The sequence below is a fragment of the Pseudochaenichthys georgianus genome, chromosome 19 (assembly GCF_902827115.2).
Source record: "Pseudochaenichthys georgianus chromosome 19, fPseGeo1.2, whole genome shotgun sequence".
Taxonomy (NCBI): Eukaryota; Metazoa; Chordata; class Actinopteri; order Perciformes; family Channichthyidae; genus Pseudochaenichthys; species Pseudochaenichthys georgianus.
Window position 1 is genome coordinate 4167956 of NC_047521.1, and position 16757 is coordinate 4184712.

Sequence of the window (16757 nt, forward strand, 5' to 3'; positions counted from 1 at the left end):
GACGTCTGTGAGCCAGGAACGATGTAGCTACAGTCATCGGCAAACTGCTTTATTATGCCCAACGCCATCAATCTCCATGCATAGGAATCGCCAACTTCAATCGCACTATTGGAAACAGCTAAGGTCAGACCTTTTTCCCGCCTCAAAAAAGTTGCAGTGATTGATTTTTCACATTTTTAAGCCTTTTCAACGAGATTTTGAGCAGTGCGGAAAAAACAGGGTGCCAAATGGATTCATCATCATCTTTTAGAGGAGATTATTATTTGACAGGCATGTAAATTAGAAGCCAGGACAGGGGTGAAAGAGCAGGATACTCACCTCAAGAGGGGAGGGAAAGGAATCACAGCGACTGAAGCAAGCCAGGGATAAATGGAGAAAAATGGAGATGGGAGGAAGAAGTGTCAAGGCTTATTAGAAACATGATTTTCAAAACAGAGGTTGTCATCAAAGGAGTATCAGTTAATTGATCTTTCTCATCTCGATATGGGACGCCATTTGCATCACTTTCCTTTGGTCTCCGTGTGTGTCGTTCTCTATGCTGTGTAAATGTTTGTGTGTTTGGGGAAGATCTACGGAACAATGCGAGGTGGGTTATGATCGTGATCAAACAGACTTCTGTTAGGCAAATAAAGCCGATATTCTTTCTCTTGCCATGAACAAAGGATGTGCTCTCGTTCTTCCTCACACATGATCACATGGTGTGTTTTTATTTGATCATCTTTTTTGGAGCTTATTGACGGACAGACTGGTGGTTTGAAGATTTCCTGTTTCATCTCCCTGTCTTTTAATAGCCATGGTTTAGTCATGCAATCCTGACATCTATTCTAACTCAGTGATAGTGATAAGGTCCACAGAGTCACTTTGTCTCCCTTATTCTTGTGTCACTGCGTTGTCTGTCTCATATACCAAGATAAAGCATGTTAACATCAACTAGCACGCTTTGGTCGTCAATGAGAAAGGTTAACATCAGCATTAGTGTTGATAACTTAGGCCTCTCTCGTTGTCCCTGAATGTAGAAAAAGGAAACCTAAAAGGGAATCAGACAATTAACATAATTAAAAAAAATACACACTTTATTTATATTGTAGTGTGACAACGGTTATTTTACCTTCCTGATTAATGTAAAACACACACTTGTAAACTATGTTAGAGCAGTGTAAAGACTAACAATCACAAAAATGTATCAATTCGTCACACTAAAAATGATCATAAAATAACTAAAAACACTAAACAAAAGGCATCCACTGTTTCTTCTTTTAAGAAGGTTTTCCTGTGTTCCTCGTGCACTCTTTATCAATAGAATCAATATGGGATTGGTAAACCAACTGGGAGTAGAATTCTGCCTGCTTTGATTGAAAGCCATTTTAGAAACCAAACCTGCCATTATTCACTTCAGAATGTGGATAAGCACACATGTTTAATATATACTACGATCGAACATCTATAATAGAAACTTTGAGGGACAGTTGTGTGTGTCATGTTGGCTTGAAAAGGTTGCTTCAGGTCGCTATCAAACTGTGAGGTCCACTGTATGAGTATCAAAGCCAGTATGTATCTAACTGTAGAAACAGCATTCTGCTTTGGCAATTGACAAGATAGATGTTGCCATACAGCATGCACCTCAACTCGGATACATAAACTATATAGATATCCAACATTAATACTAACCCACTGGTTTGCTGTTTCCCTCCATCTATCTGTGCAGGGTAACCAAGAGGCCCCAGCTCCCCCTGAAGCCATGGCCCAACCCTTCCCCCCAGGCCAGTACCCCCCCCCACCACAGAACGGGATCCCCGCTGAATACGCCACGCCCCACGCCCACCCCCACCCCCCGGCAGACTACACAGGACCCAACACGGTGAACGAGCACGCCCTGACACTGTACACGCCGACACACTCACAGAGCGAACAGCCGGGAAATGACAGCAACACCCCCAACCTCACAGCCAACACAGTAACGGTGAGTCCACGCTTTGTACAAACGTCTTTATGAAAGTGTTGTTTGGTGTATTTTCATTCAATGGAAAGGATTTCCTTGGACCCTCCATGTTGGACAATATTGTGCCCTTTTAGAATAAAGGACACAAGTCAATGAAATAGAGTTAGAGATTAGTCCATTACGTTACCCACAAAAACATGGCTTAGCAGCTTAACATTAAAACATTTACATCAGGAACACGTTGACCTCTCCCCTATGAGTGGAATAGCCTTTGGTCCCAGCTAGCTTAGCTAAGCCACCATGTCTACTCTCTTCCATCTCCTCTTGGGGTGTTTGGTCCAGCAGGTCTGGATCACGGGCCAAGTGGTCGGAGAATGCCGTAGGCGGTGACCCTCTGAATGTCCACTGCCCTTTACCCAATCCCCACGCTTCCCTGTCATATTCCATATGTGCTCCAGTAAAAAGGAAGACCACTCAGACAAACAACCGTTAAAACAATGTAGCATTGAGTCTCATCGTGGACTGTGGAACACAACATGCACACACCTGGCTGAGGAGCTCACTGTGTACTACAGGAGACATAGTTACTGCACAAAAAGGAAATTCCCTGAACTGTAATAAAAGTTGTTTTGGTTTTCAACTTGACACGTAAGCAGGTCAATGCAGACCACACAGAAGGGTCCCACAAACCAATCGTTCGATGCGATGTAGTTGGGAAACACTTTTTTAGGTTGGCCTTCGTGTAGATAAAACATGATAAAGGGCCCTTAAGGGGTCCATGCCAGCAGAGAACATATGATAAAGTGCCCTTTAGTGTGTTCTACCATTACAGAAAACCTGGTAAAGGTATCTAGGATATTCTTCAAAGAAAGTAAATGTATGGTTAATGTTGGAGTTCCCAATATAGTGCCCTTTTATGGGAGAACACATATCGATGCCTTTAATTGGAGAAAATTCAGTGCACTCATTGTTGTGAAAACACGATGCAGTGCCTGTGATTGCACCCTCACAGTGGATACACTTAGATGTAGTGCCATATAGTCTGCCTTACACGCTAACTAAAGGGTCCCTATTAGGATATTGGGGGTGTCCCTTTCCTGTATTGTGTTAAATAGGTTTGTATGCATGTAAATGGTCTGCAAAGGCTAACATCCCTGTGTTCACTCTAGAGCAGGGGTGTCAAACTCAATTTCATCGCGGGCCACATCAGCATTATGGTTGCACTCAAAGGGCCGGTTGTAACTTTAAGACTATATAAAAATACATATATAAATATATCATATATATAAATAATGTATTATATTACATCATTGCCTCTGCATTGGATTATCATCGGATAGGGTAATAACTTCATAATTAACTACGTCTGAAAGCAGAAGTCTAGGGCAAATAATTGCAAGTCTTTTCAGTGCGTATGTCCCAAAATGATTTAAAAAGAAAAGCCAAATTCTGGAGAAAAAAGAAATAGAAGTGACATTTTGAAATAAAAATTTAATTCTGAGAAAAAGGAATTCTATGAAAAAATGCATATTTTGAAGAAAAAAAGGCAAATTCTGAGAAAAAAAGTCATATTTGAGATGCATTGTGGGACATTTAGTTTATGGGCAACGTGCTTCTGTAGCATGTAACCGTATAATAAACATATTATATTCTTTGCAAGCTCTTGTGGGGCCACATAAAATGAAGTCGCGGGCCCGAATGTGGCCCCCGGGCCTTGAGTTTGACACCCCTGCTCTAGAGGGAGTTTCTCCCCGCTGACTGAACACCTTCAGTTGGCGCCACCCTGCATATGTATCTAAATAGATAATAACGTGCACCACCAAACTCCTTATATGTGAATCGTTTTTGTCCAGCGAGTGGTGAGACTATTGCACACATTAAAATATCTGTCTATACTCTGTGCATGGCGTCCCTCATAGAGAGTGAGCAGTCTACAGTGACATTGAGCTTCACTCAGTGGTCCAAACAAAGCCATAACACATATTCCTGTTGCTGGTGCTCCTCATAAAAGCAGATCACTTCATCTATCTGCCATAAAACAATTAGGTCACCTGCTGGTCACTGTTCCATAGAGTCGTTTTACAACATCCTGCCACCCTCAGGCAAACAACATAGAACCAGTATCAGCAGTTTTATAAAGCATTTCAATTTCATGTAAAAGCTAAGATTACAAATTAAATGTAAAAATCCTAAATGTTACATGAAGATTATATTAGGACATTTCAAAAATAAATGTAATGCTACCATTTTCTTGGCAGAGACAATTAGACTAGAGTTTAAATTATTTCTATTTTAACATCAAGCAAATGCGGAAATGCATGCACAAAGCAAACATGCACATACGTATACACACAGCAGGGACACGTTGGTGGCTGCATGTGACATATCAACCAAACTGTAAGCTTCTTTCCAACAAAGAGCCACACACACACACACACACACACAGAATGCACATAGGGAATGGTAAGGATGTCCACACTATAGTTAACTGCACCACTACTTGTCTCTTGTTGAGGAGCCTTCAAGCTGTCAGGGCCAATAAGAGTGGAGCATGCTGGGAGGACATGGGAGAGTATAGACAGTGACGGCAGTGTGGGGGAGTCCAGCGAGAGAAGAAGGCACGGTGCAGTCAGCATTACTGGGAGTGTTTTACAGTCGCTGTGGAGAGTTTGTCACAAGCTGTAACTGTTACTGTCAAGAGACATAGTTACTGCAGAATAAAGGAAAATACACCAGACACGTTCACTGCGGCTTTAAAGGCACTTACTACATTTACTGTACAAAATACAGTATGCTGTCAAACCAATATATCAGGTTGAAACCACTAATATTAGCCTCTATGGAAAGATCTTGACCTGAAGCTCTCCACATTATCAGCTTTTTCAATGTTATTGTCTTCAGAAGTATAAACTGCATTTATTTAAATATTGTAGTATGGCAACTGTACATTATTGGTGTGGTTCACTTTACTTCTTATTCTTATATACTTTTGACTCTACTGCATTAACATATGTGATCAAAATAGTTGCAGGTTTCACATCTAAAACGTGTACTATATCATATCTCTGTGGTTCAGGGGGTAGATGGTCGTCCAATTGGACGTCTGGAAATTCAACCCTCAACCCCTGCAGTCAACATGTCTTTGTGTTCTTGAGCAATATGCTTAAACCTAAAGTGCTTCTGATGGCCAAGAGCGTGAGAGTGTGTATGAATGAGTAGATGGCCCCTTGTATGGCAGCCTCTGCCCCTGTGTGAATGGTGACGGCTGACAAGTTCATGTAAAAGCGCTTTGAGGGGTCGCACACACTGGAACACCGCTGAATGAAGGCCGGCCATTTACAATTTAGAAAGAAGAAAATATAACATAACAAATAACAAAATGGTTTCATCATGCTTCCAGTAATATAAACATCTTGATTTCAATGCATGTGAGATATGATGGTGTGAGTGGTTTTGATCTAGAGTTTATCTGCTGTCTGCTTGTGCTGTTCATACTGTCTCGTGTGTGTGTGTGTGTGTGTGTGTGTGTGTGTGTGTGTGTGTGTGTGTGTGTGTGTGTGTGTGTGTGTGTGTGTGTGTGTGTGTGTGTGTGTGTGTGTGTGTGTGTGTGTGTGTGTGTGTGTGTGTGTGTGTGTGTGTGTGTGTGTGTGTGTGTGTGTGTGTGTGTGTGTGTGTGTGTGTGTGTGTGTGTGTGTGTGTGTGTGTGAGAGAAAGCTATGTAGCAGTCTAACCGTGTGTAATCTACCTGTCTGGCAGCAATCCTATCTGATAGCTTCCATTATAGGCCCGGGAAGGGGCACTGCTGAGCTCAGCTAGTCACACACGCACACACAAAGTTATATGCACATGTTCACAGAAAAACACAGTAACGACACATCTGGGATATCCACCATGTAATCTAGGAAAGGTGTTCCGCGCTGTTTAGGGTGTGTGTGCGCACGTGCGCGTGTGTGCGTGCGCGCGGCATAAGGGAGGCATGGTTGGGCAGATTAGTTGTGTACGGCTTCCTCCTCACACACAAATAGACACACATACTGTACAGCTCCGCACTGTTTACGTGGTGACAGTGGGGGAAGCTCGGGCTGCTTGTGTATGATAATGTTCATGTAATTATTTCTTCTTCCTGCCTGGCTGCTCACACTCCATGGATGGTGTAGGCATGAGGACCAGTGGGAGAGAAAGAAGCACAGCTCTTTGACTGAGGAAGAAGAAGGCTTGCAGCACTAAAGCCGCTCACTTCCATACCTTGCTAAGCGTAATGAAAGGCTACTGCTTCATGTGCTAACACACACACTGGATGGGAGATTTCAGTGGAACAGGGATCTATACATATTTACGGATTTGTTGTGACTAGTGGTGCACGATAATTATCGGTCCGATAATAGGAATTATGACGTCATCCCGATAAACCCGATAAACCCGATAAAAGTATTAATAGCCCCGATAATATACAATATATTTTTTGGGTAAAAAAAAATAAAAAGTACTGCGGTGTGGGTGGATTGGGATGAGGGGCGCTTGTTTTTCACTCGGCTCCTCCCGTTTTGCCAGTAATACTTCCAACCTGATTAGTCACCTGAAACATCGCTACGATGGTGTGTTAAAAGCGTACGGAGACGCCTGCGCTGCTAAACTAGCGGCAAATCCAAAGCCAGCTGCAAAGGCACCGGGGCTTTTACCTATCGACGAGGCTTTTGAAAAAGGCAAGAAGTTTGCCAGATTTGTTTGGGAAAATAAATATGGTCACTTTGAAGAGTCCAAACTGTTCTTGGCTTTGTTTTGTTCATAGTAGTAATGCTCATGTCATTTGCTCACTACTAGTCTTTTTTTACCACCAGGTGTGCAAAAACTACAGGTACATTTAATATATATATATATATATTAGGGCTGTCAAGTTAACGTGTTAATAACACAAAAAAAAATAACGCCACTAATTATTTTAACGCATGTGTATTTTTTTTCCTCGGCCGCCCCGTAGCTTCAGAGCGCATCGAGTTTAAAATACCATCTACAAGCTGCTGCTGACAGCCCCGCTCCTGCCGCCCGCTTGTGGCAGACCACACTTCCACGCTCACCGGCAGGCACCGACTGGCCATCGGGAGGACCGGGAGGGTGTGTGTATGTGTGGCCCGAGCGAGAGAGAGACCTTACGTGCATTGTTGTTGTTAGCATCTGGTGCTAGCTAGCTGCGCTAACGGATATAAGGAGCTGTTTAAATGAAAACAGAGGAGCGACATTTCGCCACAACTGCGCCGAGCACTTGACTTTATGCAGGAAGCCAGACAGTGGGACAGTGTAGGAGAAGTCAGCACACTCAGCACGGATAGTGTGCAACATGATTGCAGCGTCCAGGCAGCTCCCGTTCGAGCATATGCCTTGAGTTGCACATAGCTCCAACGATCCATCACACTCACACACACACACACACACACACACACACACACACACACACACACACACCATTTGTATTGTATTATTGTATGAGAGGTTCCAGGTTGAATTGAGGCGAATATTTGTAATGTTCTGGTTGTTGTGTTTAATATTCATGAGAATATTTGTCATTGTTCAAATGATAATAAACATTAGCATAAAGCATATGTGTCCACTCATATGTTGATAAGAGTATTACAAACTTGAAAAATATTCCTCTAAGGTACATTTAGAACAGATCAAAAATGTGCGATTAATCGCGATTAAATATTTTAATCGACTGACCAGTGGCGAGCCGTGACTTTTATACCTAGGCCCTCTGACCCCCCTTCAAAGAAGAGTTATTACGTCACAGCGTATACTTCAGCGGAATATCATGACAGGGCACCCACAGCCAAGTAACAATTACAAATGAATTAAGTCGTAATTCGGCGGCCTATATTGAAAATGACTTAGGTCTACCTTTGATGATAAATCACTGAAACACAAAGTCCATCCTCCTGTCCTTCTGGATGAAGCACTTGCGGGTCATGCAGCTGATCCTTTGCCACTCCAGCTTATCATTGTAACTCAATCTTGAAAATGACTCTGTTCATAATTTCGCAACGATGTCATCACTATCACTGAAGTGAGCCATCATGAACGAACTTATGCTAATCATAAATCTATCAATCATAAATCTATCAATTATAAATCTATCGATTAGATTTATGATTCAAAAATAATAACAGTAGGGTAGACATGTGGATATTATCCGGCTGAACAAAACGTGCATTTATCTAACAGGTTCGTTTTCCACAGACCTTATTTCAAGCTATTTTCCAAAACCCTCTGGAGAAATCCCGTTGCTTTCTGTCGAGGGAATCCGAGCACAGCTTACTTCCGGGTTTTAGGACGCGTCACTGCACCACTTGCATAGACCTCACAGCGGGCGGAACTTGTCATAAAGTCCGCGAAAATAAAGCCCGCCCATTTAGAGGGAAGATATGATTGGTCATTTGACATTACTCTCTTGTTGAGTTACGGAACGTCCACACTACAGCTCCAAAAATAGCTTGGAGCTGGGCGTGTCTGGAGCTTGGGGATTTTATTCAAGCAACACGGCCAACAACCAATCACATGAATCTCCCGCCCCCGACATACAAAGCAAAAACCCCCGTTTTCGGGATTTTATGCGAGCAATATATATATAAACTCCCCAAACAGGCGAAAACCTACCAGTTTCCCCCACTGTCTCTGCCACCTCCCTCCATGCCTGGTTCCTCCGGTTTGTATCCCGGGAGGTGAAGAGGGTCTGGTCATACAAAACCGGGTGATTCGCTACGGCGATAGTTAGTTTCTCCTCCGACTTTTTTTGAAAATATAGAAATGAACGGCGGGATATCTCTCCCAGCTTAGACGCGGTTTGATTGGCTAGCGCTTCAGCTGTCAGATTTTGGGAAACGGGATTTGATTGGCTGGCGCTGGCTACTCCGGCGTCCAGGCGACCAGAAGTTGAACAATGTTCAACTTCTGGTCGCCTGGGTCGCCTGAGACGCCTCGCTCCGCTACCCACCATTCAGTTCGGCGAAAAAGCGCGGCTACGTGACGTCACCCCATTGAAAGTGAATGGGCAGCTTGGAGCTGCTTGGAGCTTTCGACGCTCTCGACGCTGTAGTGTAGACGGGCCGTTACTATAGCGGGCCCTCTGTGAATGTAGAGAGGGACCAACAAGCTCTCCCGTCTTCACAGTAACGGCCCGTCCACACTACAGCGTCGACAACTCCAATCTGCCCATTCACTTTCAATGGGGTGACGTCACGTTGCCTCGCTTTTTCGCCGAACTGAATTGTGGGTAGCATAGCGGTCCGTCTTCGGCGTAGCCAGCGCCAGCCAATCAAATCCCGTTTCGGAAAATCTGACAACTCAAGCCGTAGCCAATCAAACCGCGTCTAAGCTGGGAGAGATATCCTGCCGTTCATTTCTATATTTCAAAAAAAGTTGGAGGAGAAACTAACTATCGCCGTAGCAAATCACCCGGTTTTGTATGACCAGACCCTCTTCACCTACCGGGATACAAACCGGAAGAACCAGGCATGGAGGGAGGTGGCAGAGACAGTGGGGGAAACTGGTAGGTTTTCGCCTGTTTGGGGAGTTTATATATATATATTGCTCCCATAAAATCCCTGGGGTTTGTTGCTTTGTATGTCGGGGGCGGGAGATTCATGTGATTGGTTGTTGGCCGTGTTGCTTGAATAAAATCCCCAAGCTCCAGACACGCCCAGCTCCAAGCTTTTTTTGAAGCTGTAGTGTGGACGCTCCGTAACTCGCAGAAACGGCATTTAACCCTTCACATTCTAACAGAAACTGAACAGGCAGATTCGAAGGATTTATTTATTTGGAAATGTTATTTTAAATACAATTAAATCGAGTTATGTCGGTAAAACTAATGAAAAAGTAGAGTAAAAACAATATATAATAATATTTTTTTTTTAAATGTTGTTTTTTTTAATGTTTTCAAATATTATTTTTTAGAATATCTTAGGCCCTCACAGAGGGCCCTGACGGCTCGCCACTGCGACTGACAGCCCTAATATATATATTATATTATTATCGGTTATCGGTATCGGTCTTGAGAAGCAGGAAGTTATTGGTATCGTTATCGGTTTCAAAAAACCAATATCGTGCATCCCTAGTTATGACACATTGGCTCATGTGAACAGGATTAGGTTGCATACAGTGTAATGGACTTACCATGTAAATAACATTGTAATGCAAATTGATGTATGTTTTATTGTAGACTGAAGTCACTGAACGAGACTTAGGGGAACTTTTCAGAAATCGGAAACAACCAAGTAGGTTTACATTTAGGAGGAATTTGCCTTGGTGTATACGTTGCATTTAAACACAGTTAAAGAAGATACATTGTAAGAAAAATATAGAATAAAATGTACAGGAAATATAGATATATTAAAAACTATGTATGGTATAATATGACAAAAATAATAATAATAATTGAATAATTTAAAAGAAAACAATTAGTTTGCAACAATCACATTATATTTGAAATGGGATTATACTTATTTCTGGCGCTATTATGCTTTTTGGGTTTTTCCCTTTCCTGTAATGTGTATCCTTTGTTTACTTCTGGTACAAAATGACATCACTATTACACTCACACTTCAATTGGCCAGCAATCCTACATAGGGGAGGACATGTATAAGTGGTTAACCAATCACAACAGCCGGCCAGCTAACCAATCAGAGCAGACTGGGCTCTTTTTTCAGACAGAGGGTGAAAAGAGGTGCTGCAGTATGAGAAAAATAAAGATCTTTTTGAACATTAAAGCATGGAGACATGACCCAGTAGAGACACTACTACTGATATCATTCTGAAAATGATCTTAAACTGTGACCTAAGGTAGATCATATCAAACTTTAATGTTCATTTAGTTTTATGGTAATGGCGTTTTTAACTCAGTTTGATGTGAGAACTATCAAGTGTATGTGACAAAGTTGTTTAAATCATACACAAGTCAAAGTAACATTTTAATTAAGTTGCAATTAGTAGTACAGTTGTTCAGTGGATGTGGAAGTGTAGCTGTAGTGCTGCAGGAGGATCGTGAGTTGTGTGCGTGTTTTTGAGATGGAATGCCATTACCCTTACCTTCCTATCCCTCTATTTGGAACGCTCTCTCTTCAATCAGCACTTAGCGCCTCGCCCTCCCTCCCTTAGTGTTCTCAATGCTCTCTCATTGATCAGGAAGGTTTAGCTGACATCATCGTTCCATCTCCATCTCTCTTTTTCATTCCTTCTATTTTCAACCCCTACTTCCCCATGTTGCTCTGATTAATTATGTACATCAACTATTTGGGCTCTCTCTCCTGCTTGCTTCTCACTGTAAACATTGCACCAGTACAGGCGAAACTCATCCTGAGCACACACAAACGTCATGCGGGTTCCGGAAGAAATAAATGGAAAAAGAGAAATCTCCAATGAGGCGTTCTGGGGCAGCACAGACAGGTCTTTTCTGTGATAGAGTTGTACTCGCTACAGGGTGTACTTTGAGGGTTTGTGACTCCGCAGACTGTTTACATGCAGAAAAAGCTACATAACACAAGGGGACGGGTAATAACCGGAAAAGCATGACATGGGACCTTTAAGCAATATGGTAATGTTTGTAATTGATCAGTTGTATACTCAAGGTAAACATGCTTAGAAAATGAATGTATTTTTTTTTTTTAACATCAAAGTAACAGCACTTCTACATAGGGTTGGGTACCGAGAACCGGTTCCAACATTTCGATTCCAACGGCATCATTTAGACATGTGAATTTCGGTTCCGCTTTTCGATGCCTGAGGAAATGTTTCTCGCCGCTCTCCGTAGCCTACTGTATGACTGCGAAGGGGCGGGAAATGTAGCGTTGTACCCAAAGTGTAGCATTGTACCCAAAGTGTAGCGTTGTACCCATAGTACAACGACAACAACCCACACATTGCGGTTGTACCTACACTTCCTACAGCGTAACCTGAGACCAGGGCGTTATAGATGTTCGCCTTGGAGGCGCTGCGCTGACAGCTCTGGGAGAAAAAAACATTTTTTGACCGTTGGGGCTCATCCTAATGTTCGGCCTTGATGTAACAACATTCATAATTAAGTAAATGTAACACCCTTTTCATCCCGGTTACACGTTTCATTCGCCCTGTACGATGGGCGCTGTAAGTGATGAAAATGGGGGATGTTGGCTTATCTGGCAACCGCAGCTCACAGCCAAAGTGCGAGTGAGCGTGGGAGTGAGCGAGGGACCGGTACGCGCTGTTGTTATTAGCATCTGGTGCTAGCTGCTCTCACGGAAGAAGAAGATGTTTCTACAATGATGTGGAGGGAGAGTCCTCTCCAGTCAGACTGAGGCTGATAACTACAGCTCAGTGAGGTAAAGGACTCTGAGGGTTTAGATAGTTCACTTTAGTCTAAGTTATCTCAGTGGGTCTCAAACGTCACAATTTATGTAAACACATATTTCCAAGGCTGTCCTTTATAATTATTGGGATAAAACAGGTTTGAAATCATTCCAATGTATACTATAGGACAGTAAACCAGACATATCGTTTTAAACTGGAGAGATAAAAAAATATGCATTAATAAAATAGTAAAATAAGATATGAATGAACAAAAATAAAATACGTTACTTGTTATTGGCTATGGGTTATTGGTTATGCTCACATACTTATTTGATTATTAAAATGTAAACCGATCTTTTTCATATGGGTATTTAGAGTTAGATCTAGTCTCTAGTCATTCTGCTTAAAGTGCAGAGGGCTCCCCCCCCCTCCTGCTCTCGGCAGGAGGAGAGCAGCCCTCCAGCCCTGTAAGGGCCCAGTGCGCCACCCCGACCCTCCGGGACCCACAACCCCCCTCCCCCCTCCCCCCTACCAGTCCCGTGTTGCCCCCGCCAGCACAGACGAGGAGAAAGAGTCCGACATGTCCAAGAGATAAAACCTTATGAAGGGGCCTGGCGTCGACCAAGACGCCGCTGTGCATATATCCTCCACACTCACACCGTTGAATAAGGCTGCCGACGCAGCCACAGTCCGTGTGGAGTGCGCACGAACCCCCGTGGGGCAGGCTCTCCCTGCCTGTCCGTAGGCATGTGCAATGCACTCGCAGAGCCAGCCTGCCAGGCACGCCGGTCACACCGCCCCCCACACACACACGAACAGCTGTTCGGTGCGTCTAAGGGCCGTAATATGCTAGCGCACGCACCGGGCAGAGGAGGTGCAGTCTAGCCTCCCTGGCCCCCACAGCGACTAAACCCCCCTAACTGAATAGCCCTCGACCTGAACACACTGCTTAGGTTTTTGGGCACAAAGGAGGGGTTCGGTCTGAGTGTCGCGCCGCTCCGGTCACCCCGAATCAGTAAACAACTTGGGTGCACCGACAGAGCAGTTAACTCGGACACCCCTTTTGGCTGACGTTAAGGCAAGAAGCAAAGCTGTTTTCCACGACAATGCTTTCAGAGAGGAGAGCTCCAGAGGCTCAAATGGCCCCGAGGCCAGAGCCTCGAGCACTAGGGGCAGGTCCCACTGTGGGGTGGAGGCGTGCACTACTGGGCGCAGCCTCCTGACCCCCTTTAAAAACCGCGACATCAGTGGTTGACTAAAGGCTGACCTGCCGCCAAATCCCTCATGGCAGGCCGAGATGGCTGCTGCATACACCTTCACTGTTGAATGCGCAAGCCCTCTGTCCAGTCACCCGTCCCAGTGGAGACCCCCTCCGGAGGTGATCTGGGGACCCCCAAAACTGGAGGTTGCCCCTCACTGAGGGGGGGTATGGTCACCAGCCGCCGCTTGTGCCTCTTGGGATCCAAGCGCAGGCTGGAGAATCATCTCTGCAGGCGGCGCATATGTAGTAACCCTAACGGGACCCTCATGTGATCAGCCGCCATGAGACCCAGCGTCTGCATGACAGTAAAAGCTGTCACTGTTGCCCCCTGTCGCAGTCTGCGTACCCCCTGAAGAAGGGACGCACGTCTGCTCTCTGACAGGGTGGCGCGCAACGTGCCTGCATCGAGCACCACACCCAAATACAACGCCCGTTGGTGAGGTACGGGGGTGCTCTTTTTCCAATTGATCGCAAAGCCTAATCTGGTTAGGTGTGTGATCAATTGTGCTGTGCAAAATGGGATGGGCCGTAGAGGTGGAGGGCGCCGCAGCTACGGCTACGGGACCCCCGTGCCGGCGCCTCTCCCTCCGCTTCACTGTCGCACTGCGCTCCCTCGGTAGCATCCTGCTAAGCTGGACCCTTTCCTCCTCCAGCCGGCTGAAGCGCTGAGTGACCGAGGAGATTGACCCAAAGAGCCCCTCCGTGGACACGGGGGCTCCGAGGAGATCTTCTCGGTCTTTTCTAGATAGGGCAGTGAGTCCCAACCACACGTGACGAGACGCCACTGTGGCCAAGGAAATCACCCGCCCTGCTGCAGCGGCCACGCCATGAATAAGATTATTCATCTGACCTATAGCGCGGTCCGGATAATCGCTCCCATCTTGTGACAGGAGGACGGGGGCCTGAGGGGTGACACGCCGAGATTATTTGCTGCAGCCGCCATCTGCGTACCGAGCTTGAACATCTTGTCCAGATATTCCAGAGTGACTCGGTCCCGGGGCAGCGGGGGCAAGGGTTGCTTACCCTCCGCCCAACCAGCCGCCCGCGGAAGCAGATGGGCCGCCAGGCTCTCATCAAGGGGGGGCACCCCCGCACACGCTGTGTCCGAGCGGCCCTCCACCTTGATGATGCCTGCCATAGCGGCCACTGGGGCCTTCGTCTTGAATGGCTGCTGCCATGTCGCCTCCACACACCGCCATATATCAGGCAGCTGGGGCGAAACGAAGGTCGGTTGCGCTGGATGCACCGGGCCGTAAAACCCCTGTCTCAGGCGGCTTATAGGCCTCGGTGGTGGGAGCGGTGGTGAGAGCGGTAGGCCTACGCGCTCCGCTGCCAGGGTCATCACCGCTGGGAAATCCAAACGTGCAGACCTGAGAGTCGGACCTCCCGACACAGAGGCGTCCTCGTCCTCCGGAATCGGGGTTGTCTGGCCCCACGGAAGGGAGAATCGGAACGGCGCTTCCTCCTCTCCTGACTCGCCCATCTCGACGACGTCGAGATCCGAATCCTCCACCCCCTCCTGCGGAGCCTCTGCTGACAGGAAATGCTGCCCACGATGCTCACGCGTGAGCCGAGGAAGCATCTGGCAGGCTGAGCATGCCGGCGTCGGGCCCATACCGCTCACAGCGTGGTTAGGCCCCATACACAAAAAACAGCAGGGGTGTGGATCCGCTCCCGCGATCAGGTTTGGACATTTCGGGCTGGTCCTGTGGTCGAGAACTGACTCCATTAGTCTTAATTTTTCCTCTTTCTAAGCTCCGTGAAAACACTTCCGCTTGCTGAAGAGAAAAGGATGATAGTCAGGAGGCGAGACCTCCTTTTATACGGTGTGATGCGCGCGCATTCAGGTAGGCCCGCCCAGGGCCAGCTACGTCTATAGAAGTCTCAGTGGGAGAATGCTTGCGGGGTAAGATAGTACCCATAGAGTCCAGTAGAGGGCGGAGCCTGTGAGAGATATAACTATTTTTGGTGCCAAATACATCACATGACATGCATTTACCACTGTTGCAACTCAGCCAATTCACTACAGCCCTGTGCTGTTCCTGGGGCTTGTTCCAAATATACAAGTGGGACATACAGCTTCCAACTATGGTGTATTGGCCCCAGAACTACACAGGACCTGATGTTGCTTCCTTAGCTAATACATTCATCCATACATGGGTGCTCGAGCTTTCAGCTGCTCGGCTCCCAGACTCTGGAACTCCCTGCCACTACACATCCGACAGTCTGATTCCATAACAACATTCAAAACCCACCTGTTCAAACTGGTTCACCTGCATTTTCTTTATAAGCTGTACCCTGTGTCCTCTTGTGTCCTCTTATAGTCCATTTCCTGTTGTTTGTCTTGTCTTACCCCGGCTGATACTTCACTAAATCCAGTTTTAATTGTTCCCTATATTGCCCCTATGCCCTGTAAGGTGTCCTTGGGTGTTATGAAAGGCACCCCCCAAAATAAATGTATTATTATTATTATTATTATATATAGAGTGGTGCAGTGATGACTCATGTGTGTTGTTGACCAACCTGGAAGTTAGCATCCAAGGGCTGCCTCACCAAAAAGCCACCAGGATTTTTCAATTGGATTATTGCAGGGAATAACATAATTGGCAAACACACATTATGATAACTACGTACATGTTTTGTTCAGCAGGATTATGTCCACATAGCTAAATACATCGCGGTCCCATGCTTTCACATCACCACCGCTAAGCTAAAGGTGGCTAATATTTGGCATTATGACGTTTAAAAAGCCTTATTTAGTCACTAATTAGCCATTTTTTTAAACAAAAAAGCTTTCACAAATGGGGCATTTACTGACAGTTTTTTTGTCGTAGAACAAAAAGTGAACATCTTGCAAGCTTGTATAAAGACATTGAATCTCCACCAAAACATGGTTGCCTTTGGGATTAGGGATCCGAAAGTGGTAAAATGCTAACTCGTCAGGTTTTAGAACTCAGTCCTGCACCGCTCTCTGCTGTGTTCATGACCATATACCTTATTTAAGGCATCCAACCAAAAACTCAGTCATAAATCCATTGACTTTGACATTGACAGCTGGTTCTGGCTGTCCACAGGGGTCTTAGGAGCCCACATTACCTCCACAGGGAGGCTTCTTGCAGGACTTGCACTTCCACCCTAAGCTCTTTGCAGATGTTCAAGCTCTTCACCCTTTCTCTAAGGCCACTTTGTGAAATAAACTTATTTCAGCTCTTTGTTGGAATGTAGATCCTTGGTTAGTGGTTGGGT

General features: G+C 45.5%; 1 protein-coding gene across 4 annotated transcripts in view; it reads left to right on the plus strand.

Annotated features, from left to right (window-relative positions):
• rbfox3a (RNA binding fox-1 homolog 3a) overlaps window positions 1-16757 on the plus strand; it is a 960486-nt gene that overhangs the window by 855063 nt on the left and 88666 nt on the right. For all 4 annotated transcript variants that reach the window (XM_034107791.2, XM_034107794.2, XM_034107792.2 and 1 more), the window contains exon 6: window positions 1706-1960. In XM_034107791.2, coding sequence (XP_033963682.1) covers window positions 1706-1960 — 255 coding nt within the window. The remainder of the gene's footprint in view (window positions 1-1705; window positions 1961-16757) is intronic.